Source organism: Chiloscyllium plagiosum, unplaced genomic scaffold (assembly GCF_037043375.1).
Source record: "Chiloscyllium plagiosum isolate Xiang-an unplaced genomic scaffold, Cpla_swu_hap1 HiC_scaffold_10, whole genome shotgun sequence".
NCBI classification, from domain to species: domain Eukaryota; kingdom Metazoa; phylum Chordata; class Chondrichthyes; order Orectolobiformes; family Hemiscylliidae; genus Chiloscyllium; species Chiloscyllium plagiosum.
In genome coordinates this window covers 101,777,189-101,790,542 of record NW_028270148.1, presented here as the reverse complement: position 1 = coordinate 101,790,542, position 13,354 = coordinate 101,777,189, and the positions used below count along the sequence as shown (strand labels likewise).

The 13,354-nt window shown below is 44.6% G+C and overlaps 1 protein-coding gene across 1 annotated transcript in view; it reads right to left on the bottom strand.

Annotated features, from left to right (window-relative positions):
* Window positions 1-13,354, bottom strand: part of LOC122553050 (sodium/potassium/calcium exchanger 3) — a 392,739-nt gene that overhangs the window by 19,472 nt on the left and 359,913 nt on the right. The window contains exons 12-13 of the mRNA XM_087991604.1: window positions 8,398-8,671; window positions 2,690-2,856 (exon numbers count right to left, since the gene is read on the bottom strand). Of these exons, the coding sequence (XP_087847730.1) occupies window positions 2,690-2,856; window positions 8,398-8,671 (441 nt within the window). The remainder of the gene's footprint in view (window positions 1-2,689; window positions 2,857-8,397; window positions 8,672-13,354) is intronic.

Genomic DNA, 13,354 nt, shown 5'->3' with positions numbered 1-13,354 from the left:
TCTCCATAACCCTTGATTCCACTATCTTTGAGAGCTCTATCCAACTCTTTCTTAAATGAACCCAGAGATTGGGCCTCCACTGCCCTCTGGGGCAGAGCATTCCACACAGCCACCACTCTCTGGGTGAAGAAGTTTCTCCTCATCTCTGTCCTAAATGGTCTACCCCGTATTTTTAAGCTGTGTCCTCTGGTTCGGCACTCACCCATCACCGGAAACATGTTTCCTGCCTCCAGAGTGTCCAATCCTTTAATAATCTTATATGTCTCAATCAGATCCCCTCTCAGTCTTCTAAACTCAAGGGTATACAAGCCCAGTCGCTCCAGTCTTTCAGTGTAAGGTAATCCTGCCATTCCAGGAATTGACCTTGTGAACCTACGCTGCACTCCCTCAATAGCCAGAATGTCTTTCCTCAAATTTGGAGACCAGAACTGCACACAGTACTCCAGGTGTGGTCTCACCAGGGCCCTGTACAGCTGCAGAAGAACCTCTTTGCTTCTATACTCAATCCCTCTTGTTATGAAGGCCAGCATGCTATTAGCCTTAAACGATAGCCTTATCGATGATAGTTTTCCCAGAGCGATAGCCGAGTGCCTCTGCATGGCTAATCCAGCAATATTACCAATACGCCACCACCATGCACATGTACATTTAAGGCTGAGCTAGATGGATTCCTGATCACTAAGGGCTGGGGGGGAGAACTACAGGAACATGGACGTTAGGAATGTTTGCTGAGCCATGGTCCCATTGAAAGGTGGAACAGGCTTGAGGGGCCAAATGGTCTACTCCTGTTTCCATTTCTTATGGTCTTGTGCATACCTAGTAGTCTTATGCACAATTGAAATGACCACACTCTGCACATTCCTGAAAAAGTATCCACTTTCCCAAGGTCGTTTCTCCGAGGTGGGATTTCTCATCCCACCCATTCACTGGCTGGCCAATTTTTGAATTTTCCTCCTGCCCTTATATTCACCTCTCGTTGCTCTGTTGTTGCGTACTTGTGACAACGGAAGGAAGTGAAAGGTCAAGAGCAGATTATTCCAATTGTTTCTCTGTAAGGTATATGATGGCCATCAGAAAAAAATAAACAACTGTTAAAATAACTGCCTATAAATGTGCTAATTAAATAAATTCGCTCTTTTGTGGCAAAAAAGTACAAGAAATACTCAAAAACGTAACTGAGGTTAGTGCATGCTTTTGGGAATGTAAAGTTGCCAGATGGAAATCTGCCCTGATGCACAATGTCGATGTGTGTGAATAAATAAGATTTTAACACCATAAGAAACAGGAAAAGGAGTTGGCTGTTCAGCCCCTCCATCCTACTCCGCCCTTCAACGGGAGTGTGCCTGATCCGACATTCCTCACATCCACTTTCCTGCCCTTTCCCCACGACCCTGGATTCCCCTCCTGATCAGGAATCTGACTTTGCTGGGGTCCAGTGTCCAACACACCGCACCCATCAGTCTCAGAGCTGACAGTGGTCCCTGGGAGATAGTGAGAGAATGAGGGAATATTTGAAGGGACACACAGATGGTTCACTGACACAACCACAGGAAAAAATTGTTTACCCGATCACAGGCAATGCTGATGTTGTCACAAAATGGGGAGCGTATTCCTGTCGCGAGGGCTTGAATGATCCGGCTGACATGACAACTGACTATTGGGCTGTGGTCATTTTGGTGGCCAAACTGGCTCTGAACTTAGGGGGTTCAAACAAAGGTAACAAGAAGTATGCTTGTCCTTTTAACTATCGAGGGAACGGGAAGGAAGTTTTTCTTCTCTGCTTATGCGACGGTCTGAAAAGAGCATTCCAATCGAATGAATGAGCTGGATGGTGTCCAGGAACTTATGGAAAAAAAAAACAACTGATCTGATCTCTTTATAATGATGTCCCTCAAATATTTCTTTTTTGTATTTTTCTTTCCCCTCTCCTGCTCTTATGGAGACAATGAGTCACAATAGGTATGGTTATAAACTGGACCCCAGTACATTCTCCACACGGGCACTAAGATAGTGAGTGATGGTAAGTTAATGGCAGGGTCACCTGGTGAACGAGAGTAGGGTTCCAGGCTGACTCCCTGGGTCCAGACTTGCAGGCCGAGCTAGGCTCCAGCTCTGCGACTAGGCCCGGGTGCCCGAAGGAGCAGTAGCGCGATGGAAGGGACGGTGGAGGACTGCGATGACTGGAGTCTAGAGGAGCGTTGGATGGGGCTATAGAACCCAGGCATCATCCCCAGGCCCATGGTTCCAGCTGGTCGGTGGTGGCCCATAACCGAGACCCGAGAGCCTTTTACAGAGACCCAGGACCCCGTATCAGAGACCCCTGCCAACGTCAAACTGTGACTGGAGCAGCAGCGGAGGAGGGATAAGCAGAATAGAGAAAGATGAACGCTACAACAGTAAAATCTTGCATTATATTCAGTGTTTCAAGATGGCACTGGAGTGTGGCGACACATTGCGTACAACATGCGAAAATAACACTTTCCATTGTATTCTTTAATGTACGTGCGCCAATAAACCTAAATTTAATAAACTCAGAGAGGCCTCACCAAATCTTGTCCTTGCTGAGGGTTTGCACATGCACCATTGTAGGGTGGAGAGTCCACTACAAAGCATAGAGCCATGTCTGATTATTTTGTGACTGGAGTTGCTGCCTGTTTTTGCACCAGCCCTTTGTGAAACGTGCACTTACCATCCACACCATCATGTACGAGAAAACTGCGATCCACAAGGTGGCTGAGATAAACGTGAACATGAAGTATTTCTCCCAACGAGGCTTGGCACAGTTTGGAATTGTGAAGTACATCAGAAAGCACAGCGGCCAGGCAATCGCCCACTTTACCACATCCCACATTCCCACTGTGGAGACAGAGACAAAAAGACATTCATCACCCAATTGCATTTTAATCGGTATCATGGCACTCATTACAATCCATCTTGAAATGCTTGCTCCTTCCTTGTCCTGACTTCTACTCATATCGTTCAACTGCTTCTCCTTCTCACTGCATGGGAACACAATGTCTTGTGGTTTGGCTGCACCTCCTAGAGTCATAGAGATGTACAGCATGGAAATAGACCCGACCAGATATCCCAACCCAATCTAGTCCCACCTGCCAGCACATGGCCCATATCCCTCCAAACCCTTCCTATTCATATACCCATCCAGATGCCTTTTAAATGCTGCAATTGTACCAGTCTCTACCACTTCCTCTGGCATACATTCACTACCCTCTGTCTGAAAATGTTGCCCCTTAGGTCCCTTTGAAATCTTTCACCTCTCACCCTAAACTTATCTTCTCTCATTCTAGACTCCCCGACACCAGGGAAAAGACTTTGTCTATTTATGCTATCCATGCCCCTCATGATTTTATAAACCTCTAAAAGGTCACCCCTCAGCCTCTGACACTCCAGGGAAAACAGCCCCAGCCTATTCAGCCTCTCCCTGTAGCTCAAGCCTTCCAATGATGACAACATACTTGTAAATCTTTTCTGAACCCTTTCAGGTTTCACAACATCTTTCTGAGAAGGGAACGTTGAGGGAGGAAGTGTTGAGGGAGTGTTGAGGGAGGAAGTGTTGAGGGAGTGTTGAGGGAGGAAGTGTTGAGGGAGTGTTGAGGGTGGAAGTGTTGAGGGAGCTGCTGCAGGCTATGAGCCCTGTGTCTAAATGTCCAGTCTGAAGTGCCCTTAGAAAGTGAAAGAGAGGATCTATTCCCAGCTGTTCACAGGGGAGATAAACTGGGAGGTGGAGCATATTAACTTACATTCCCTAACTATTAATCAAGAGCTAGCTGGAAGCAGCAAACAGATCACTGTGGAAAGTATTAATTTAATGAAGTCACTGTCTTCGTTAGAAGTGTTTCGCAATCTGCATAAACTAATAACTGGGGTGATGACTGCCAACAAAATCCAACATTAGTCTTGAACTGAAAACATAAATAATTCATATCTTCTTTTTGTAAACGGAAGACTTTCTTTTCATTTCTTATTGAAGAGCTTTTGTCTTTCAAAACTGAAATGTGTCAAATGACTGTGACTGGTGGAGATAATGAACAAAAGTATTTTTAAGTCTAGACTCTCTGGGTATTGTTATCGCTGGCAACATTGGTGCATTCTGCCCATTCTCTGTTGCCCCCCGAGAAGGTGATGGCAGTGGTGTGCTTCCTTCTTGAACAGCCGCCGTCCAAGGGGTGAGGCGTCTTTCCCCAATGTTGTCCAGAATTCTGACCCAGGGGTGGCAAGGGAAGCGAGATGATCAATGTTTGCATCAGGATGCTTAAGTGACTTTGATGGGGAAACTAGAAGCGATGGCTTTTTCATGCAGCTGTGGCCCTTGTCCTTCTCCTGTGGATAATGCAGGAATCTCAGCTGCTCCCTACACCTCAGAATTCACCAGACACAACTCATTTTGCTTTCTTCTGAATCTAAATTTCCTGTGCATGCTCAGGCACTGATAACCAGAACCCGGCTTTCTGACTGATAATACTTCCCACTGTCGTTTGGTTTTTGTTAAGCCCTGCCTTTGTACTGTCGATTGAGAATTAATGATTCGATTAGGTTCTGGGAACACCTCAGCTTTATCCATTGAAGGGAACCAATATCTTCCAGGCTTGTAATGGCCAGGCACGAACACAGCAAAGGTAACAGCTAGAGTTGGAAAATGCGGTTAAGCTGAGGAACTCACTAACTAACAGCTTTCAGCCAACATTTGAAACATTGCATGACCACAAACCTTGGAAGGATTTTAAATTGCGTAGAGTTCTAAAAGGACATTGACAAGTTGGGCAGTCAGATGGCAGATGAAGTTCATTGCAGAGAAAAGTGAAGTGATGGATTTTAAGCAGCTGGACAGGCAATATACCATAAGGAGTGCAATTCTAAAGGGGGTATAGGAGCAGAGGTACCTGGGTACATCAGTGCTCAGATCGCTGAAGGCGGCAGGGTAAGTGGAGAGAACAGTGAATAAAACATATCGAATCCTGGGATTTATTAATAGGGGCAGAGATTTCAAATTCAAGGAGACACACTGTTTCAGACACTTGTTAGACCTCAGGAGAAAGTGAGGACTGCAGATGCCAGAGATCTAATTGTATTCTAATTGAATACAATACAGTATTCTAGTTGAATTCAGTAATCTAATTGAGGTCGGACAAGTCGAGAGTGTGGTGCTGGAAAAGCACAGCAAGTCAGGCAGCAACCGAGGAGCAGGAGAATTGTCGTTTCGAGCATAAGCCCTTCCTCAGGAAGGTGGGCTTATTGCTGATGAAGGGCGTATGCCCGAAACGTCGATTCTCCTGCTCCTCGGTTGCGGCCTGACCAGCTGCGCTTTTCCAGCACCGCACTCTCGACTTGTCAGACCTCAATTAGAGTACTGTATTCAGTCAATGTGCCACACTATAAGAAGGATGTGAACACATTGGAGAGATTGCAGAAGAGATTTACAAGAATGGTTCCAGGTATGAGAACCTTCTGTTATGGGGTTAGATTGAAGACTTTGGGAGTATTCTCCTTGGAGAGAAGATGGCTGAGATGAGATCTGATTGAGGTTTTCAAAATCCTGGGTGGGCTGGAGAGAGTAGCGAGGGGAGAAATTGTTCCTGATTGTAAAAGGAACAAGTGGGCGTATGATTTGCAAAAGAAGACAATGCGATGCCAGAAAAAGCTTCTTCACCGAATGTGTGATTTAGATCTGGAATGCATCGCCTGGAAGGGTGGTGGAGGCAGGTTCAATTTTGGCATTTGAGATTATTTAAAGAGACACAACTGAGCAAGGAAAGGGGGGGAAATGGCATTAAATCATAATGCTGGTTTGAAGAGCCAGTGTAGACAATGACGGGCTGAATGGCCTCCCACTGCACCATTATCAATTTGCAATTTGGCCATTAACAATTTCCTACAAAGTTGTAGGTGAATAATTTCTGGCTCCCCACAAATGCATTTGAATGTTAGCCCAGAGAAAACATTAATTTAACGAGATGAAATTGTAATGCAACCCGTGGCTTATGGACGGTAGATTTGTGTGCATGTATGTTACTTCAACAATGGTGTTCACATATTTGCAGGATCCTGGTATGCATCAAACTAGTTCTTGTTTCTCCTATATCACAACAGTGATGGCACCTCAAAGAGTAACTCTTCGACTGTACTGTGATGTATTTAAAAGGGTTGCTAGAAATGCAGCTCTTGCTTGCATCAATAGGTTACAGAAATTTCCACAGCAACATATATTTACTTATACCTTTTAGCTGTACTGTCTGACACTCAGGAGCATATGTGAAAGTTATAAAAAGCCTGCAGTAAACTGTCAATCATCACTAACTGGTGCATTCTCCATGGTATTGCTTTGACCAATTAGAGTCCACTTGCAAACTAATCATCCCGCTGCTTTCAATAATATAAATAATGTACACATTGGTTTACTCCTTAAATTGGTATTCTTGCAAATGGTCCTGATAAAGACAAATCAAAAAGCTTCAACAAATGTCTTTTATTCAGCAAGTTTGGTGTTCCCAGATGACTATAAAACCTCTGCCACAATGAAACATCCCAAGGTGCTTTGCAGGAATGGTATCAAATGAAGTATAACACTCAGCCACATAAGAAGAGACTAGGTCAGATTGCACAAAGTTTGGTCAAGATAGATTTTAAGGAAGGAGGTAATGAGATAGATAAGTGCAAGGAGGGACTTTGCAAACAAGGGGATGGCCACCAAGCAATTAAAATTAGGAATACACAAGAGTCTGGTATTAGAGACACAGAAATCTCAGGTGTTGGGTTGGAGAAGATTCCAAAGATGGGGACTGTGCTCAGCCATGGAGGGATCTGAAAGCATATATGCATTTGAACACAAGTTAATACAAACATATTTACATGTTTCAGTGCTACTACCGCAGAGCATGATTTCAACACACCATAATAGAAGATTAAAACTGCAGCATGCGACGTCAATTCCAAAGAACACAGTAACAGAATGTAATGGCAAAGGGTGTTCTGGGGCAGGCTGCAGTCGCGCAGCAAGTACCAGCAGAGGGAACTCAAGAGCAGATACTGTTCAATGTACACCGAGCAGCCTCAGAACAATATACCAACTGTCCTTCACTGAATTAGGGACGAACAATAATAAAGCAAACCACAGAGCCAGGACACTTCACAGAGAATGGTGCCTTAGAATAGACACAGAGTATCCCAGTCCCTGTCCTTTTTTTAAGATTCCCTACAATGTGGAAACAGGTCCTTTGGCCCAACAAGTCCACACCGACCCTCCGAAGAGTAACCCACCCAGACCCATTCTCCTCTGACTAAAGACCCTAATACTATGGGCAATTTAGCATGTCCAATTCACCTGACCTGCACATCTTTGGGCTGTGGGAGGAAACTGGAGCACCCGGAGGAAACCCACGCAGACACGGGGAGAATGTGCAAACTCCACACAGACAATCAGCCAAGACTGGAATCGAACTGGGATATCCTGAACACTGTGGGCAATTTACCGTGGCTAATTCACCTAACCTACACATCTTTGAACTGTGGGAGGAAACCGGAGCAAACTCGCACAAACACGGGGAGAATGTGAAAACTCCACACAGACAGTCGCCCGAGGCAGGAATCAAACTGGGGCAGCCGTGCTAACGGCTGAGCCACCGTGTCACCCCTTTTCCAAGGCCCAATGGGACTTACATCCACCACCAGCCCATCTTAAAAGCAGAAAGGCTCACATTTACATGTAGTGTCTTTAGCAACATCTGGGCATTACAAAGCAAATTGCCGTTTGAAATGAAGTCTCTTATGTAAGACGTAATATACAGCAGCTGATTTGCCTACAGCATGGTCCCACTGATCTCAATGCGACAAAGTGTTTTAATCATGCTGATCAAGGGATAAATATTGGCCAGCACACAGGAGAGAAACTTCCTGTTCTTTTTCAAAATAGACAAAGTCTTTTCCCTGGGGTCAGGGAGTGCAGAACAAGAGGGCGTAGGTTTAGGGTGAGAGGAAAAAGATATAAAAGGGATCTAAGGGGCAACTTATTCACACAGAGGGTGGTACTTGTATGGAATGAGCTGGCAGAGGAAGTGGTGGAGGCTGATACAATTGCAACATTTAAGAGGCATTTGGATGGGTATATGAATAGGAAGGGTTTGGAGGGATATGGGCCGGGTGCTGGCAGGTGGGACTAGATTGGGGTGGGATATTTAGTCAGCATGGACAGGTTGGACTGAAAGGTCTGTTTCCATGCTGTACATCTCTATGACTCTATGGATATCTTACATGCAATGGAGAGAGGGCAGATGTTGGCTCTGCAAAAGCACAGAACAGCTATAAGCACTGCACTGGGACTTGACCCAACAACTCTCTGACTCAGAGACAAGAACACTGCCAACACGGTCAACATGGACAACTCACCCGGCAAGTGGAATGGTACATACGGCCCCTCGCCTTCCTCCTCCTCCTCCTCCTCTTCATCATTCTCGTTGTTCTGATTGTCCTCATTCTCGTTTTCATTCTCCCTTTCATTTCTGGCCTCAGTTCTGTCCTCTTCCCTTCTTTGCCCGTTGATGCTCCTCTCAGTGGAGTTGCTTGGCCCCGTTCCATTCTCGATGTTGTGCTTTGAAGGCATTTTAATGGAAACCTCGGGTTCGCCATTGGAGACGGTCTTGCTGCTGATTAGCCTTTGCCTCTGAAAAATGAGAGAGGGGATTGTAGTGATCACCAGTGAGGGCAGGATGCTGACTGAGAGCTAACAACCTGAACCTATGCTTTCCTGAAGAACCAGTAGAACCAGTGAATTCTGAAAGGAGAATGAACACAATTAAGTCAGCAACCAAAAAAAAATCACAGCGGGTTGTTGGGGTGGGGGGAGAACAAACGTAAGCAGTCACAGTCATCGAGATGTACAGCATGAAAACAGACCCTTCGGTCCAACCCATCCATGCCGAACAGATATCCCAACCCAATCTAGTCCCACCTGCCAGCACCCTCCAAACCCTTCCTATTCATATACCCATCCCTTTTAAATGTTGCAGTTGTACCAGCCTCCACCACATCCTCTGGCAGCTCATTCCATACACACACCACCCTCTGCGTGGAAAAGTTGCCCCTTAGGTCCCTTTTAGATCTTTCCCTTCTCACCCTGAACTTATGCCCTCTAGTTCTGGACTCCCGCTCCAAAAAAAAGAGACCTTGTCTATTTACCCTATCTGTGCCCCTCATGATTTTGGAAACCTCTCCAGTCATTTCGGTTTACAGAAGATCCAGTCAAATCAGACTTTTGGAGTCTTCAACATGCCGTTATTTTAGTGAGTATCAAATTGAAAGTTGCCATCTCTTGGTTACAATGGGGTAGGATTTTTACTTTGGTGTATTGTCCACTACTTACAGGAGCCTCACTGACGATACATCCACATTGGGCAAAAGGTGGTAACCACTTACCATCAGAGGGGAACCACAACACGTGTTGGCTAGAAAGAAGGTGGATGTTCAGTCACATTAATTGCTGCACTTTAAAGCAGATGAATTGATTAGGGTCTGTAACAAAGCCCTGAGCCTCTTTATCAATACTCCCATGAGTTGCTAAGGGAACCATGTCAGACTCATGGGAAAGGGCAGTGCAGGAAAATGTCGAAGTTGAACAATGGAGGTATGACATTAGATTGACATTCAGAAACTGCACCCAAAGGGGAAATCAGGACAAAGTTTCACTGGACTTGCCCTCAGTCATCTGAACAGGGAGGTTATTCTCCTGTGGGTTGGAGCAAATTATAACTTGTCTCTGGTTGTTTCATGGGCCTTTTCTTATTTCAAGCTTTTTTATGTTCTTAAATAAAAGCAAATTACTGCAGAAGCTGGAATCTGAAATCAAAAGAGAAAATGCTGGAAAATCTCAGCAGGTCTGGCAGCATCTGTAAGGAGAGAAAAGAGCTGATGTTTTGAGTCTAACTGACCCTTTGTCAAAGCTGTGACAAAGGGTCAGTTCGACTTGAAACGTCAGCTCTTTTCTCTCCTTACAGATGCTGCCAGACCTGCTGAGATTTTCCAGCATTTTCTCTTTTGGTTTTTTATGTTCTTACTGGATTCACTCTTCCTGCCTGTTTCATTGCATAAAAAAAGTCTCAGGAAGAAGGTGCATACTGGATTAAGGCAATCCTTGACAAAATGGAACACTGATAAATAAAATACTAATTCAATCTGCAAGTTCTTTATGGGAAAGCAGCACTGGCTTCTATTAAGATAAACAGTGGCTCAGTGGTTAGCACTGCTGCCTCACAGCAGTGTCCCAGGTTCAATTCCAGCCTCAGTTGACTGTCTGTGTAGAGTTTGTACATGCTCTGATTTCCTCCCGCAGTTCAGGTGAACTGACCATGTTAAATTGCCCGTAGTGTTAGGTGCATTACACAGAGGGGGGTGAGTTGCTCTTTGGAGGGTCAGTGTGAACTTGTTGGGCCAAAGGGCCTGTTTCCACACTGTAGGTAATCTAAAATTCTTCATCTTAAAGCTTTCCTGCTTATTGTTAAATCATGGTACTTTAATTATGAACCCCCTCTATCCATTTCAAATTTCTCTACTTGGAAGAGGTTTCTTCTATTGGTCTCAGGGGCCACCTGCTTCACAAACAGGATCCAGGGCAATTTTCTTTACAGTCCTGTGTTCCCTATCTGGTGTTCCCTGGTTCTCTAAGTCAACAGTTCGGCAACTGGGAAAGCAGCAGAGTGAGATAACTGGACAAACACTTCGCCATCTTATATTCTCAAAGTCTTTGGTGAGAGAGGGGAGCTGGGAATCAAGCCCCACTACCCCACAAGCAGTACCAAAAGCAAACACGGCTCATTCAATTACCACAAATGGTCAATGGGGGGGTGGTCTTGCTCTTTTTAACTGGAACATAAAAAGATTTTCACCAGGATTTTCCTGGGTGGTGTTGTAGAACAGACAGAGAGAGAGAGAGAGAGAGAGACCCAGGAGGTTAGGTTTTTCATTCTTTGAAATTTGTGTCACAAATAGACATGGTGAATAAGAAAGCGTTTCGCACGCTTGCTCTCATTGCTCAGACATTTGAGTAGAGAAGTTGGAACGTCAAATTGAGATTGTATCGGACATTGTTAAGGCCCCTTCTGGAGTGCTGTGTGTAGTGCTGATCATCCTGTTATGGGAGGGTTCAGAAAAGATTTACCAAGGTGTTGCCAGGAATGGAGAGTTTGAGTTATAAAAGTAGGCTGGAGAGACTGGGGCTTTTTTCACTGGAGTGTAGGAAGTTGAGGGGTTTAGAGGTTTATAAAATCATGAGGGGCATGGAGAAGGTGAATAGCCAAGGTCTTTTCCCGAGGATGCAGGATTTCAAGACTAGGTGGCACATTTTTAAGGTGAAAGAAAAAAGACAGTAACAACATTTAAAAGACATTTGGATAAGTTAGTCAATAGATTCATAGAGTCATCGAGATGTACAGCACAGAAACAGATCCTTTGGTCCAACTTGTCCATGCTGATCAGATATCCTAAATTAATCTAGTCCCATTTGCCAGGATTTGGCTCATATCCCTCTAAATCCTCCCTATTGCTGTACCCATCCAGATGAAGAGGGAAGTTATGGAGGAATATGGGCCAAATGCAGCCAGTTGGGACTAGTTTAGTTTGGGAACATAGTTGGCATGGACTAGTTGGACCGAAGGGTCTGTTTCTGTGCTGTATGACTGTGACATGTTTATTACAGGCAAACATATGTTTCAATCTGGTTATCAATAAATATGTGAATAAATATCTCCCCTTAATCTCACAAACATGCATTCACCTACAAACAGTGCAAAGACATATGTGACTCCATACGGCCAGTAAGGATAAGGAAAATATTAGACCAAAAGGGGGAAAGAAAACACAACATCCCTCTGGTCAAGGGGCAAATTCAGTTCTGAAAATGGGCTGATTTCTCACAATTGAATTCCCGACAAGATCCGAATGCCGACAGTCACAGAATATTGGAAGGTCTTCAGACTAGATTTTGGATTTAGCTGAGAAATAATCAGGAGCCCTGACATAGTCATTGAGTGATGGAAACAGACCCTTTAGTCCAACCAGTCCATGCTGAACATAATCTCAAACTCAACTAGTCCCACCTGCCTGCTCCTGGCCCATGTCGCTCCAAACCTTTCCTGTTCATGTACCGATCCAAATGCCTTTGAAACATTGTAACTGTACCCGGATCCACCAGTTCCTCAGGAAGTTCATTCCACACACGAACCACCCTCTGTGTAAAAACATTTGCTCCTCATGTCTTTGTTAAATCTTTCTCCTCTCAAATGTCTCAAAATCCCCCATCCTGGGAAAAGGCAACTACCATTAATTCTATCTATGCCCCTCATTATTTTATGAACATTTTTTTCTCCAAACTACTTCACATTAGAAATATACAGAGTGCTGCTTTTAGCTCGAGGTTCTGACTGAGAGAGTCTTCTACATCATCGTAAAACCTTTCCAGCAACTGCCCACAGCTTCTAAATGTGTACTGAAAAGCACACCTATTACCCCAGCCCAGAAGCTGTTGCTAGGTGGAGGTTGCATAGATCTATTAGAGGTTACCAGGTTCATTGGTTCAACATTTAAAGCAATAAAACTCCACCCTTATCTCTTTCTAAAAAAAAACAAATTGCTGGACTCTGTTTTCCGAAGTCACTTGTTCTTTTTTGTAAACAGCAAATCTACCAAAGTAACCTTTAACCTTTTGACATTCCAGTTCCATAAGACCATAAAAAATAGGAGTGGAGGTAAGGCCATTCGGCCCATCAAGTCTACTCCGCCATTCAATCATGGCTGATGGGCATTTCAACGCTACTTGCCCGCACTCTCGCCATATCCCTTAATTCCTTGGGAGATTAAGAATTTATCAATCTCTGCCTTGAAGACATTTAAAGTCCCGGCCTCCACTGAGCTCCATGGCAGTGAATTCCACAGGCCCACCACTCTCTGACTGAAGAAATGTCTCCTCATTTCCATTTTAAATTGACCCCCTCTAATTCTAAGGCTATGCCCACGAGTCCGAGCATCTTCACCTGACCTGAATCCCAGTTCCAAGCGGTCACATGATAGAACCTTGGTAACCCAGTAACATTTGATCATGTCAATAGTCCAGTTCTCATAATCCATAAATATATGTGTGTTCTCAACAAAGATGTCATCTCAGAGCAGGATTGCAACAAGAGCCTGGGCCTGAATTTTATTGTGAGCATCAGTACCACGATATGGCAGCAAAACATAGGTCCTGGGCTAGGAAGCCCTGATGCTGTAGGCCCAATCATAAGACTAGCAGATCTGAACCCCTAGCTCACCACAGGATGTGGTTACCTCTGGGGCAGTTAAGGTCACCTCAGGAACT